Source organism: Fundulus heteroclitus, unplaced genomic scaffold, assembly GCF_011125445.2.
Source record: "Fundulus heteroclitus isolate FHET01 unplaced genomic scaffold, MU-UCD_Fhet_4.1 scaffold_49, whole genome shotgun sequence".
Lineage (NCBI taxonomy): Eukaryota > Metazoa > Chordata > Actinopteri > Cyprinodontiformes > Fundulidae > Fundulus > Fundulus heteroclitus.
In genome coordinates, this window is record NW_023396912.1 from 2,659,868 (window position 1) to 2,675,599 (window position 15,732).

General features: G+C 39.2%; 1 protein-coding gene across 1 annotated transcript in view; it reads right to left on the reverse strand.

Moving 5' to 3' along the window:
- Positions 1-15,732, reverse strand: part of LOC105922895 — a 37,578-nt gene extending 21,846 nt beyond the window's left edge. The window contains exons 1-3 of the mRNA XM_036132356.1: positions 15,292-15,732; positions 5,923-6,243; positions 2,731-2,957 (exon numbers count right to left, since the gene is read on the reverse strand). Coding sequence (XP_035988249.1) covers positions 2,731-2,887 — 157 coding nt within the window. The 5' untranslated portion in view covers positions 2,888-2,957; positions 5,923-6,243; positions 15,292-15,732. The remainder of the gene's footprint in view (positions 1-2,730; positions 2,958-5,922; positions 6,244-15,291) is intronic.

Genomic DNA, 15,732 nt, shown 5'->3' on the forward strand with positions numbered 1-15,732 from the left:
ACTTTATTTTTTAGAAAACTATTTTTTTTTTGTTAGAAATGTCTGACTTTATAATGTCAGAAAACATCCTGGTTTTAATATCTTAAATGTATGCATTTTATCAAGTAAAATATACTTTTCTTACAAATCGGCAACTTCATATTAGAGAAGATTTTATTTGTAAACACGAAATTAATCTGGAAAGTTCTGAGATTTCTTTTTCCTCCTTAAATTTTCTTTTCCATTTCTCATTAATGATCCTAATCCTCCATTAGAGCTCTGTGAGCTGATGATGAAGACAAAAACTACTACAACCACAAAGCTGCTGGAAGTGTTGGAAACCCAATCAGCTAGAAGTCAGTTTTCTCCTCCATGTTGGTGTGATGACAGCATCTCTCAGGTCAGCATGGAGGCTCAGACTATTACATCCTGCTGGATCTGCTGGAACTTCTGCTGCTGGAGGAGGGTCAGGTTCCTGTGACGAAGATCTCTGCTTTCTGCAGTTCTACAAAATAACAAGAATGACCCCAACAGAGAAACACCAGCAGAGACCAACTATCAGTCCAGTCATGTTCCCTCTATCCTTGGTCCCTGCAGAACAGAACCAGGTGGATCTGACCCTTCAGATAGGTAATGACTGCAGATCATCATCTACTGATCTCAGACCAGCTGCTTCCTCCAGAGTCTCATCAACACTGCAGCATCTGGTCCAATCAGCTCATTCTCTGGATCCCCAACAGGCTGACAGCAGGGAGTTCAGATCAGGGAAGCAGAAACAGTAAAGCAGCAGATGTCCTCCATGACAGACCATAAGTCCCAGTGGCTCCGCCTCGGTTTGTTCTCTGCTCCGCCTGCACAGCTCCTGTCTCACTACATAGCTGCTAGTGAATGAAGCTACTGGTTGTTACTGAGCTGCTCTGCTCTCAGTAGTGAAAGAAGACAACAGTCCAGTGTTGCCAATTTAGCTACTCTGTTGCTGCATGTGGGGATTCTTCTGATCCCGCTAGCAAATTTTATTCAAACAGTCACTGTAAACAAATCTAGAGACTTTTCTTTGTGATTTTGCCAATTTATCAACTCCAAGTGAAAGTAGTAATCTTTCTATGACTGTTCCCCTCCCTATTTCCCTCATCGGTGTCTCACAGACAGCTGCCTTGTCCTGAAAGCCCTGCGTGCATTCAGAGCAAAGAGAGCATAGAGGAGACCTGCTTGGTTTTCACACTGCAAATGTATAACACATGTGCAAAGCTGCTGCTGATTCCACCCTAGATTACAAAGTGGAGGATAAATATAATATAGTTGTTTATTTAGTCTCTATTTTTCTCTGAACCTGTGTTATAGGAATTATTATTCTGAAGTCACTATGGCCTCACGCCACTCGGACATAGGAGGCCTGGAGACCTGATGTCTGTGTATAAGATCCACTGTTTGCTGAGTGCAAGGCTGAATGCTGCGTAGAATGATTATTGTCTTTGATAGGCTGTCTTTGTTATGTCTCATGGGAAGGCCACGGTGCAGTATTAGGGGAAGCCCGAAAAGCGACACAGACAGAGACAGGGCAGACGGAGACCGCAGCGGAACCGAGGGGTGCGATTACTTTCCATCTATGTGAATCTCTGCTCTGTTTCTCAATAAAAGTGCTGGAGCGTCATTACCACAGTCTCGTCATTTAGTAAAGATGGGAACTCAATTACAATTGTTTAGAATTCCATCCAGAACTCCCATAACAACCTGTTACACTAAAATATTTATCTGATTACCACACAGCTTGAATCACTTATTAACCTTGTTACAACTTTTTGGTAAAAATAGATGTATGCAGTGTGGATTGAAGCTACATAATGGGACAAATTTGTTTGTCGATAATATCTAACTGAAGTAGAGCAGGCATGTTAAGAACCTCACAATTTCATTTGATTTCGGTTCTTTGGGTCACGATTCAATTTAAGATTGATTCAACATTGATTTAAATGTTTTGATATTGTTTTATTAGTTTGTTTAGGAGTACCTGTAGTTAGTTACATTTTAGAAATTTATTTAGATTTTGTCCCATGAACAGTCGGGGCCCCACAAGGGATAGACGTGTTAGAAAAGAGATGGATGTACCAACATTTAAATAAAGTGCATGTAAACCTAAATTATTTCACTTTCCTCTTGGAAACTGGGATAATTCTCATATTTCTGAATAATAACAAATCTGAAAATAAAACATACTTGTGATGAATACGGAGAGTAAATGTTAAAAAGAGGATTACAGGACAGACTAGTCTTCTTTCAAATGCTGGATTGAAATTTTAATGAAAACATTTCAGTTCCAGCTAATGGGATGATTTTTATTCTCACATGATATACAGCAACAACATACAGTATACAGCCTAGAAGCTCAACTTCAAATTATAACAAAGCAATTGTTCTTTCCTTGTAACAAAATAATTTATAAACAATCTGAGAAAATAAAGACCTGGAAACTTAATAAACTTACACTGTTCACTGACAACTGTTTTCTGTTACACTGTAATCATTATTATAATAATAGTGATTACAGTGAAAAATGAACCATCAGATCTCAGTTCTTGAGGATCTGGAGACCATGGATGACTGAAGTGTTTGTTTCTGTCCATCTAAAGCTCAGAAGCTGCAGACCTGGAGGAACAGCTTAGAAAACACCAACATCTGATCTGAGATGTTTCTCTCTGACGTCAGCAACCAGGAAGCTGCTGGAGGTTCTGATCCAGAGACAAACAAACTCACCTGGTTTAACGCTCAGGTTAATGATGCCGATGGGGTCAATGTCCAGAGTGGATCTCCTCCTGCAGCTCTTTCCTCTCTGAATGACTCGACACTCATATGTTCCTGTATCATCAGTCGTCACTTTCTTCAGAACCAAAGACACGTCTCCATTCTTCATGTCCTGCAGAGTCGTCCGGTTTGTAAATGATGGACACTGGACCTCTTGATCCACCTTCCCATTTTTGTACCTATGAACATATTGACTGAACTTCAGATCAGTTCTGCTCCAGTCTACATCTCCATCAGGATCGTTCTCAGGAGCTCTACATGGCAGAATGACGTTGTCTCGGTGTTCAGCTCTAATGATTCTCTTATCTGCAGGAGAGGAAACACAGAACCTGAAATAAGATGTAGGCTACTCACTTTGCTTATATATTATAATTATTGCTGTTGTTATTATTGTAGTTGCTATCTTTCCTGTGCTACATTTTCGTTTTATGTTTAGATTTATTAAATATGATTAATGCTGTTAAGACTTTAAAGTGTACACAACATTTATGGGCTGCCTTTAATACTCCTGATCATGTCCAAAACACAAACGTACCATCTGCCAGTTCTAAGATGGGATGGTTGCTCCATGTAAGGAGGGTTTGCTAACCTGCTACTCTGTCCGGTGTTGTCATCTGGCCTGGCTGACCTCAGCTACTCTAAAAAATGGCAGGTTACTTTTGAGCACTGGCTGTATCCTGCACAAACCTCTACTCCACCCATTATTCTTCTGTCTTTTTAACATATTTGTTAATTTAACCCACTCCTGTTCCTTTTTTTCTTTTTCAAGTTGAGAGGGTGGTTCATACCTCCCCTCATTTTATCAGTGTGTCAAGTAGACCTGTACACTGAGGCTTGGGAATAAATAATAAATTGATGTTCAGCTTGTTTTATAGTCTTAATATTTTGTTGGAGGCAGCAGTTAATCGCATATGCAAAATAATAGTAATTTAAAAAAAATCTATTTTCAAATCACAGAGGTCTGCAATTTTTGGCTACGTAACAATTAATGAATCAGACACAACCTTTCGGTGTAGTAAAATGTTGAAAGTGGGTTTTCCTCCAAATGGAAGGTAGGAGAGTGACGGTAGTGAGATAATCTAGTTTATTATATGTTTTAGAGTTTATATAATCATATGTTTTACCAAAAACTTTTAGGGAATCTCACCATAGCATTCAGTACTATTACTATTACTAGTATTGGTCAGACTGTCTAATACATTGACTTTTTTGTTTGTTGCACTTTATGTTTAGGGCTGTGTCACTCTCAACTTTTATTAAAAGTTAAGAGTGAGGTAATATTAACTTTTGGGAAGCGTGGTTCGGGGCGGGACTGACTAGACCTTGGAAGAGCCAGTCCAGTCAGCTCCGTCTCACTGCTGTTTTTATTTTACTAAAGATTCCCACTCATGTAGAGAGCCTCAAGACTCCATTCTTGGTCTCTTCTCTCTTTACCTCGTCCCTCAGAAGTCTGTTATGAGAAACCAGTGTTTAGCCTTCTTTTTAAAGCAGAGGACAGTCAGTCAGACTTTTATGATACTAAAAAGTAAAATAGTTGCTCTAACAATAAACTTCTCAAATTTTTTTATGTTGTTTGGCCACATTGATGTCTCCAACATCAGTGTTGACCTTGAACATTAAAGTCTGTATCTGACATACAGACCTGAGTGTAGTACTAGAGAATAATTTTAACTTTGATGCTCAACTAAAATATGTGGTCCAGTCAAATGCCCGACGTGCTGTTTGGGCCGGCAGACCCGATATGTATATTAATAATATGTATTATTATTACTATTATATATCAGCCTCGTTATATTTGCATAATGCATGAAGAAAAATAAAATCAGCAGCGCAAGAGTCTGTTCCGATCATCCGGCCCTTACCACAGGCTACTGCAGCCCATTGGTTATCATCCCTGACAGTCTAAAGGGCTAGGCCAATCATACAGTAGAAAAACACCATCACGCTCCATGTGGAACTTTGTGCAGCGGTGTTCACAGTAGTAATGGATAAGAAACGCAAGGGAGGCGCAGAGAAACTGAGCGAAAAAAAGAAACGAGTTCTACAAACGGATGCTGCGAAATGTGTCAAACTGACTGACATGTTCCCAACAGCAGGCCCTTCATCTGCTCCGGTGTCTGATGTAAAATATGGTAGTTGTGGAGGCGATGGCGAACCGAGCAGTGAACATGTCAGTGCGACCGCTGCAGTATCAGAACCAGCGGTAAGCCGGACAGTTTTCAAAGCCCCAAACTATGTGATTATAACCCCGTTTACACTACCCTTTTTTAACCGAGCCGAGCCAAGACCAGTCCGAGCTTGGATCAGTTAACCAAGCCCAGCCTCCCGTTTTCACACCATGCTTATCTCGGCTCCTAGTTGCTCCTCGCCTCCTAGTGACGATCTGCGGTACTACCGCTCTCTGGGATTGAAGGCGGGACCGAGCAAATCAAAACGGCGGCGCCCGTAACATTCAGGAAGTTATGCTTAAAGAGAGTCGGCTTTTGGGACGTGGAAAAGACAAACAAACGTATAATAAGGATTTACAGACGCAGGAAACAACGACAGACGCTGAGGTTCATCACACTGCTAAGCAGAATCCTCTCTGGAAATCGTGTGGCACGGTAAGGAAGCTAGTATTTTTCTGAATGTCTGAAATTTGTCTGAATGGAGTGTGAATCGGGACGTGCAGCCAGACACGCCGGAAAACCCGCTGACAGTCAGCTGACTGTAAGGGGATGACGCGGTCTGCTCATGTGCTCTTTGTTATCAGAAACCAGGCCAGATGAATAACCAGGCCGAGACCTGCTCAGGAACTGGTCTGCAGTTGGCGAAATTCAACATCTGATCTGATGTTCAAGGTCGGGGGTCGTGGCCGAGTGGTTAGAGCAGTGTGCTTGCACTCAGAGAAGGATGCAAGTACCCGGTTCGATCCCTGGTCCCGGCACCCTGGGTCCCTGAGCAAGACCCCCAACCCCAGATTGCTCCCCGGGCGCCGCACATGGCACCCCGCTGCTCCCCAAAGGTGATGGGTTAAAAGCAGAGAACAGATTTTGTTGTAATGTATGTTTCAATGACAATAAATATTATAAAATATTACATTACATTACATGTCAAAAACCAGGAAGCTGCTGGAGGTTTTGATCCAGAGACAAACAAACTCACCTGGTTCAACAATCAGACCAACGGTGCTGATGGGGAGGTCAGTGCCCTGAACCCTGCACTCATATGTTCCTCTATCAGCAGTCGTCACTTTCTTCAGAACCAAAGACACGTCTCCATTCTTCACGTCCTTCAGATCTACACGATTCTTAAAGGATGGACACGAAGCCAATATATCAATCTTGTTGCTCCTGTAAAAAAGGACATATTGATCTGACTCCAGATCAGTTCGACTCCACTCTGTAGTTTTAACAGGTTCGTTTCCAGGAACTCTACATGGCAGAATGACGGTTTCTCCGGAATCAGCTCTGATGATTGTCTGATCTACAAGAGAGAAAACAACACAGAGCAGAGAAGTTAGAGAGGAGATCTGACAATCAAGTTGATTAGAAACAATAGTATTTTCTAATTGAATTATTAATAACTGAAACCAGATCAAAACAATTTTCTAGCCCCAGGACTCAGCAGACCGTCATCATGTTCCAGACCAGAAATTAACCCAGAACTCTCTGTGTTAATCTCTGACTGATTGATCGGTGCGTATCTGAGCTCATTTCCATCCGCCCTACTCCAACCAGCCTGTTTTGGGAGCGTTTCCATTATTGTTTTTTTTCAGCAGTGCCACCGAGCTGAACTGATGATATGCTACATTTGTAATTGTATTAATATGCACAAAATACCATGTTGAACATTGTCACAGTCTCTTTTCACCTTTTCTGTGATCACTGAAATTTAACTAATCCAAAAATAATTTCCAATAGAGTTTTTTTGTATATATATATATCAAGCAGAGCACTATAGCGAAAGCAGTAAGGCTCCACTTGTGAAAGAAAATCTGTTGGGCTCTGTTTGGCACTACCACAGAAATTCTTAGTGCTACACTACCAGACAGGACACACAAAAAAAAGGAATTGATCTGCTGATCTGACCATGCTGAATTCTTAGTGAGAACGACAGAGACCCTTTGAGGTGTGTAACATTGTGGTGTGAGGCTGAATACAAGCTGTGAAACATACTTGTAAAACAAGTTGGCAGGCCTGCAATTGTAAACAATAGAAATATAACAAAATGTTTTCTGCTAGTGGTTTTAAACGATGAGCTAAGAACAGGCTTCACTTCCCTAACTTAACTTTAAACCAACTTTAAAAAAAGTAAATTAATAAATTGAAGTGCCTCATCTTCTGGTAAAAGTAAGTTTCCCCTTTACAATATTTTAACAATATATTTACCAAAACATAAATTCAACATTGCCATGAAAGCCCAACGAGCGCAATAGCGAAGTCAAATGCCAATTTTCAAAAATCTAAATGTTAAACTTTAAATTCAAATTAATTAAATAAATCCATTTATCTCCCAGCCCTACCTGACACCAATGTACATGCTCGTTCCTTGCTAGTTTCCGCTTGCCGGCTGGAAAATAGAAATGCTGTCTTGCACTTCTACTGTTTATGTATCCAGTTAGCTTCCGTGCATTGTAGCTCCAATTCTCCCAGCATTTACTTTGAAAATGGCACAAGAATCAAACTGTCTTACAAGTTTATGAGAAAAGGAAGGCTTCAGAAGAAAGAAATATGACCATACCAGCATGCTGCTGCTACCTGACAGTATGGAAACACATATTCTTCAACAATGTAATTATGCGGACCTGAATTCAAGTGCAACGCAGCAGCCCACTGATGCACCACTGGTTCAGTGTCGTTAAAAACAAAATAGAATGAAACACAGCTACTAACTCTACTATTGACTTTAACTGGGACATTTTGCTACAGGTGGAAGGACATTAAACGTGGTGAGTCACGTTTTGAATAGGGATCAATGATAAAAGCCTCTGGCTCTGAGGGAAGGGAGGGGAGAGGAGCAGTAAGGGTGATGAGGCACAGAAACTCGGCACATGTAGTTAATCAATGCAGAATTAATAAAAGCGAAACTTATCAACAGACTAAATGGCGTTTTAAACTATATCTGGTAAGCAGAACTGTTTTCTAAACCAAATGCAGCCATGACTGGTTCTGACTGAAGGCTTCATCTGGCAGGAGCTCTCCTTGCCTCCTTGATGCAATCAACTGGTTCCCTTATATAGGAAATATTTGTTACCAATCTCTATAATCTGACCCCATCTGTATAATCTGATTGATTTTGACTTTGTAAAGTGCCTTGAGATGACATGTTTCATAGATTGGCGCTATATAAATAAAATTGAATTGAATTTCTCTTAATAAATTCTTGAACTTGAAGAGAAGTTGTCACTCCTTAATGTGTGCAGAGTTTAATGTTAAAAGATCACCAGTGTTCCAATCATCCCTTTAAACTATTGTCCTGATATCAGCTCTAGAGCTGATATTTACTGACAATACCTAACAAACAGAGAGTTATTTATTAAACATTAAATAACTTGAAACAGTGCTTAATAGCACAACTTTGGGCTTTGAAATATGGGATGATGTGTCAGCTAGGACACATCTACATTTTAGTATGATCTTCTCCACCAATGTGATGAAAGGAAATCACCAAAAGTCTTGTCTGTTGGAAACAAAAATCCACGTTTCTGTGTCCATCAGTGGAAACAGATTGCTGCTTTATTCTTGGAAAACAAATTTTTACTGCTAGATAGAGCCCACGAATGTTCAATTGTTCACTGTTTAAATCACTACTGCAGTTTATCCTGTAAATTTATTGCAATTTATCCTGCAAATTACTGCAATCTATCCTGAAATTTACCTGCAATTCACTGCAATTTATTTGTAATTCACTGCAATTTATTGTAATTCACTGCAATTTATTTATCCTGTAAACTTACTGCAATTTACAAACATTTTCAAGCTGTATGCAAACGAAATTTCGTTCTGTATGCACTCTGTGCATACAAAATGACAATTCAATTCAATTCAATTTTATTTATATAGCGCCAAATCATGAAACATGTCATCTCAAGGCACTTTACAAAATCAAGTTCAATCATATTATACAGATTGGGTCAGATTATACAGATTGGTCAAAAATGTCCTATATAAGGAAACCAGTTGATTGCATCAAAGTCCCGACAAGCAGCATTCACTCCTGGGGAACCGTAGAGCCACAGGGAGAGTCGTCTGCATTGTACATGGCTTTGCTGCAATCCCTCATACTGAGCATGCATGAAGCGACAGTGGGAAGAAAAACTCCCCATTAACGGGAAGGAAAACCTCCGGCAGAACCGGGCTCAGTATGAACGGTCATCTGCCTCGACCGACTGGGGTTACAGAAGACAGAACAGAGACACAACAAGAGAAACAAAAAAGCACAGAAGCACACATTGATCTAGTAATCTGTTCTACATTAGATGGTAGTAGCGGGTGAGCCGTCTTCTCTGGATGATGTCACAGTTAACAGAACGCCAGACCAGGTGTACCTACTATGAAGAAAAAGAGAGAGAGCAAAAAGTTAAAAGCTGAAATGACGACAGTCATTTCACTGTAATACAATGCAAAACTGGAGAACAGTAGACTGAAGAACAGTAGAAATCATTAGAGTGAGAAAATTAGACCCTGATGTCCTCCAGCAGCCTAGGCCTATCACAGCACAACTATAGAGATAGCTCAGGGTATGAGCCACTCTAACTATAAGCTTTGTCAAAAAGGAAAGTTTTAAGATTAGTCTTAAAAATAGATAGGGTGTCTGCCTCACGGACCAAAACTGGGAGTTGGTTCCACAGGAGAGGAGCCTGATAGCTAAAGGATCTGCCTCCCATTCTACTTTTAGAGACTCTAGGAACCACCAGCAGACCTGCAGTCTGAGAGCGAAGAGCTCTGTTAGGAACATACGGGGTAATCAGAGCTCTGATATATGATGGAGCTTGATTATTAAGGGCTTTATACGTTAGAAGGAGAATTTTAAATTCTATTCTTGATTTAACAGGAAGCCAATGAAGGGAAGCTAAAATTGGAGAAATATGATCCCTCTTGTAGATTTTCATCAGAACTCTTGCTGCAGCATTTTGGATCAGCTGAAGACTTCGAACTGCATTTTGTGGACTTCCTGATAGTAAAGAATTACAATAGTCCAGCCTTGAAGTAACAAATGCATGGACTAGTTTTTCAGCATCACCCCTGGACAGAATGTTTCTAATTTTGGCGATATTCCGGAGGTGAAAAAAGGAAACTCTGGAAACCTGTTTAATATGGGATTTAAATGACATGTCTTGGTCGAAAACAACACCAAGATTTTTAACTTTATTACCAGAGGCCAAGTTAATGCCATCCGGATTAAGTGATTGATTAAGAACTTTTTTTTTGAAGACTCTGGCCCAAAGATTACAACTTCTGTCTTGTCAGAATTTAAATGCAGGAAATTTAAAGTCATCCAGCTTTTGATGTCATCAAGACATGACTGCAGTCGAAGTAACTGATTGGATTCATCAGGATTTATGGATAAATATAGCTGAGTGTCATAAGCATAACAGGGGAAATTAATCCCATGCTGTCTGATAATTTTGCCAATCGGAAGCATATATATAGTAAATAGAATTGGTCCAAGGACTGAACCCTGTGGTACTCCACAAGTGACCCTAGAGTTTGAGGAAGATTTATTATTAACATGAACAAACTGGAATCTGTCCGACAGATAAGATTTAAACCAGCCTAATGCTTTTCCCTTAATCCCTACAGTATGCTCAAGTCTTTGTAGGAGAATATTGTGATCAACTGTATCAAATGCAGCACTGAGATCTAACAGGACAAGTATAGACACAAGTCCATTATCTTAGGCCATGAGAATATCATTGGTGACCTTCACCAGAGCTGTTTCAGTGCTATGATGAGCTCTAAAGCCTGACTGAAACTCCTCAAGTAGGTCATTACTTTGTAAATGTTCACATAGTTGATTAGCAACTACTTTCTCAAGAATTTTAGATAAGAAAAGAAGATTAGATATAGGTCTGTAATTCACTAACTCATCTTGATCAAGAGATGGTTTCTTAAGTAAAGGTTTAATAACAGCTACTTTAAAAGCCTGTGGTACATATCCATTTACCAAGGATAGATTAATCATGTCTAAAATAGGACCACTGATCAGAGGGAATACCTCCTTAAACAACTTGGTTGGGATTGGGTCTAACATACAGGTAGAAGGTTTAGATGAAGCTAAAATTTTAGCTTCATCTAAAGAGGACTACATTAGTATAAATGAGTCAACTCCCTCCAGTTATTCAAATTTCCACATTCCCAGATCTGTGGGAAGAGGAGGAGGAGTGGCAACCATCTTTCAGTCTGATTTATTAATTAGTCGCAGGCCAATTAATAACTACAGTTCTTTTGAACATTTAACCCTCAGTTTCCCTCATCCAAACTGCAAAGCAATAAAACTTCTTCTGTTTATTGTTTTGTATCGTCCACCAGGTCCTTACACTCAGTTTTTGGATCAGCTGTCAGACTTCTTATCTGATTTGGTGTTAAATACTGACAAGGTTATTATAGTGGGTGATTTTAACATCCATGTTGACACTGAATGTGATAACCTTAGTGTAGCCTTTAAAACTATCCTAGATTCAATTGGTTTTGCTCAAAATGTACATAAACCGACACACTCTTGGCTCCATACTTTAGACCTTGTGCTTTAAGAGGAATCCTACTTAATCTGGGGGGACAGTCTATTGTTGTATAACAAGACCCTCCGCAGAGTTAGAGCAGCATATTTTTCATTATTAATTGAAAAGAATAAAAATAATCCTAGATTTCTCTTTAGTACAGTTGCCAAACTTACTCAGAGCTGCAGCTCTGTTGAGCCATCCATTCCCTTAGCTCTTAGCAGTAATGATTTTATGGGATTCTTCATAAATAAAATGGATTCCATTAAAAATAAAATAATTGGCATCCTCCCAAACATGGTTACCTCATCCTCAGTAAGTGAGGCAGCATTGGATGAATCTTTAGAACCTGCGCAGTGTTTGAGCTGTTTAGAAGCAGCTTTCTGAGCTATCTAAAATTTTAGCTTCATCTAAACCTTCTACCTGTATGTTAGACCCAATCCCAACCAAGTTGTTTAAGGAGGTATTCCCTCTGATCAGTGGTCCTATTTTAGACATGATTAATCTATCCTTGGTAAATGGATATGTACCACAGGTTTTTAAAGTAGCTGTTATTAAAGCTTTACTTAAGAAACCTTCTCTTGATCAAGATGAGCTAGTAAACTACAGACCTATATCTAATCTTCTTTTCTTATCTAAAATTCTTGAGAAAGTAGTTGCTAATCAACTATGTGAACATTTAGAAAGCAATGACCTACTTGAGGAGTTTCAGTCAGGCTTCAGAGCTCATCATAGCACTGAAACAGCTCTGGTGAAGGTCACTAATGATATTCTCATGGTCTCAGATAATGGACTTGTGTCTGTACTTGTCCTGTTAGATCTCAGTGCTGCATTTGATACAGTTGATCACAATATTCTCCTACAAAGACTTGAGCATACTGTAGGGATTAAGGGGAAAGCATTAGGCTGGTTTAAATCTTATCTGTCAGACAGATTCAAGTTTGTTCATGTTAATAATAAATCTTCCTCAAACTCTAGGGTCACCTGTGGAGTACCACAGGGTTCAGTCCTTGGACCAATTCTTATTACTATATATATGCTTCTAATCGGCAAAATTATCAGACAGCATGGGATTAATTTCCACTGTTATGCTGATGACACTAGGGCTGGGCGATATGGATTAAAAAATAAATCTCCAATTTTATCATACCAAATCCGATTAATCAATTTTTTTTCCTTTTTGTTTCATAAAAAGAAATTAAAGAAATTATTTTAAAACCTTGCTTTTATGTCAAGCATTTCGTCAGGGAGCTGACCTGAATTCAAAGTGCAATTAAAAACAAGCTGTGAAACATGCTTGTAAAAGAAGATGGCAGCCGTGCCATTACAAACAATGAAAATATAACAAAACATTTGCTGCTAGTGGTATTACACATTGAGCTAAGAACAGGCTTCACTGCACTTGTGAACATCAAACTAAGTAAAAAAAAGTAATTAAGTAAATGAAGTACCTCGTATTATGGTAAAAAAAAGTTTCCACTTAACAATATTTTGTCAATACATTTGCCTAAACATATATTCAACATCACATGCTGTTCTCTTCATGGAAACCCAAAGAGTGTATTGGCAATATAAAGTCCAGATTTTCCAAAAATGAAATCTTAAAGAATTGTAAATTCGAATTAATCGATTCAATCGATTTATCGCCCAGCCCTAGATGACACTCAGCTATATTTATCCATAAAATCCTGATGAAGCCAATCAATTACTTCGACTGCAGTCATGTCTTGATGACATCAAAAGCTGGATGACTTTAAATTTCCTGCATCTAAATTCTGACAAGACCGAAGTTGTAATCTTTGGGCCAGAGTCCTCAAAAAATAAAGTTCTTAATCAATCACTTAATCTGGATGGCATTAATTTGGCCTCTAGTAAAAAAAAGTAAAAAACCTTGGTGTTATTTTTGACCAAGACATGTCATTTAAATCCCATATTAAACAGGTTCCCAGAGTTTCCTTTTTTCACCTCCGGAATATCGCCAAAATTAGAAACATTTTGTCCAGAAGTGATGCTGAAAAACTGGTCCATGCATTTGTCACTTCAAGGCTGGACTATTGTAATTCTTTACTATCAGGAAGTCCACAAAATGCAGTTCAAAGCCTTCAGCTCATCCAAAATGCTGCAGCAAGAGTCCTGATGAAAATCAACAAGCGGGATCATATTTCTCCAATTTTAGCTTCCCTTCCTTGGCTTCCTGTTAAATCAAGAATAGAATTTAAAATTCTTCTTCTAACGTATAAAGCCCTTAATAATCAAGCTCCATCATAAATCAGAGCTCTGATTACCCCGTATGTTCCTAACAGAGCTCTTCGCTCTCAGACTGCAGGTCTGCTGGTGGTTCCTAGAGTCTCTAAAAGTAGAATGGGAGGCAGATCCTTTAGCTATCAGGCTCCTCTCCTGTGGAACCAACTCCCAGTTTTGGTCCGTGAAGCAGACACCCTGTCTACTTTTAAGACTAATCTTAAAACCTTCCTTTTTGACAAAGCTTATAACTAGAGTGGCTCATGTTACTCTGAGCTACCTTTATAGTTTTACTGCTATAGGCTTAGGCTATTGGAGGACATCAGGATCTAATTTTCTGACTCTATAGAGTTCTACTGTTCTTCAATTATGCATTACGTGTTGTCATTTCTGCTTTAACTTTCTGTTCTCTCTCTTTTATCTTCATAGTAGGTACACCTGGTCTGACATTGTGTTAACTGTGACATCATCCAGAGAAGACGGCTCACCCGCTACTACCATCTAATGTAGAACAGATTACTGGATCAATGTGTGCTTCTGTGCTTTTTTGTCTCTCTTTCTGTGTCTCTGCTCTGTCTTCTGTAACCCCCAGTCGGTCGAGGCAGATGACCGTTCATACTGAGCCCGGTTCTGCCGGAGGTTTTCCTTCCCGTTAATGGGGAGTTTTTCTTCCCACTGTTGCTTCATGCTTGCTCAGTATCAGGGATTGCAGCAAAGCTATGGACAATGCAGACAACTCTCCCTGTGGCTCTACGCTTCTCCAGGAGTGAATGCTGCTTGTCGGGACTTTGATGCAATCAACTGGTTTCCTTATATAGGACATTTTTTACCAATCTGTATAATCTGACCCAATCTGTATAATATGATTCAACTTAACTTCGTAAAGTGCCTTGAGATGACATGTTTTATGAATTGGCGCTATATAAATAAAATTGAATTGAATTAAGTCTAAGTATAAGAATGGATCAGAAGCAGATTCTACATTAAATTAAATTTAAATTCTAAAAATATTATAAAGGCTGGCACATCCAGATTTTAAAGACATTTTCATTCCTACAAGAAGTAGAAAGGGAAAAAAAAGGGAGGTAGCCTTCAGAATATAACCATGTATAGAAACACATGATAGAGACAGAAAGATGGATGAACAAGAGAAAGGTTGAGAGAGACAGAAGATGTCTACTCATATAAAGCTGGATTGTGTGATATTAATGGAATATCCCCTCTCTCCCCATCGTAGAACCGGCCCTTATACTACAAATGAAAAAAAGTTGCACATTGTTGTTTTCAGCCTGCTCATTGGTGTTTAATGTGTGTTCATCAATAAAACCTTCTAAAAATTCTTTACATTTCTGGTTCTACCTCTTTTTTACATTCGTAACAGCACCCCAAAGTTTATATATTGTGAGTATTCAGCTCTTCTATGAAAAATGGATGTATACTACTACAGCAGGACTGGAAGTTCACAATCAGCAGGTTACAGTGAGAGAAAGAGACCGTTTGCTGTGAGATATAAAGAAACATCATCTCACATGAAAACATTATTCCGTTTTACTATCAGAGATTAAACTTACCAGAAAAAACAATCATAAAGGAGCTGAAGGCCATCAGAGTCCAGAGGAGGAGAGCAGTCAGAGGAGCAGCCATTCCCTCATACAGGAAGTCAGCGAGTTTAACAAAATTGTCTGAGGAACAGCAGGAAACAAAGTTAAACTTTAACAATAAACTCTGTTAGATCTCCGTTAGGTTTAAATGAGAACTTTTGCTCTAATTTAGGCAAAATAAGTATTTCTGGTGGAGAGAAACCGAGAACTTGAACAGAGAACTCGCTGAGACGGTTTCCCGGTGTTGAGCGAAATTCTGTTCGCCTGTGAAAATCTGTTCGCCTGTGTCAGGAGCGCGCTTTGCAGCCGTTTTCGCTGCGCTTCTGATTGATTTCTCGATAACACAACTCATATAATCATGTTAAGATTGTAACATTCAGTTTAATGGGCAGCTATTTACAAAATTGTAAT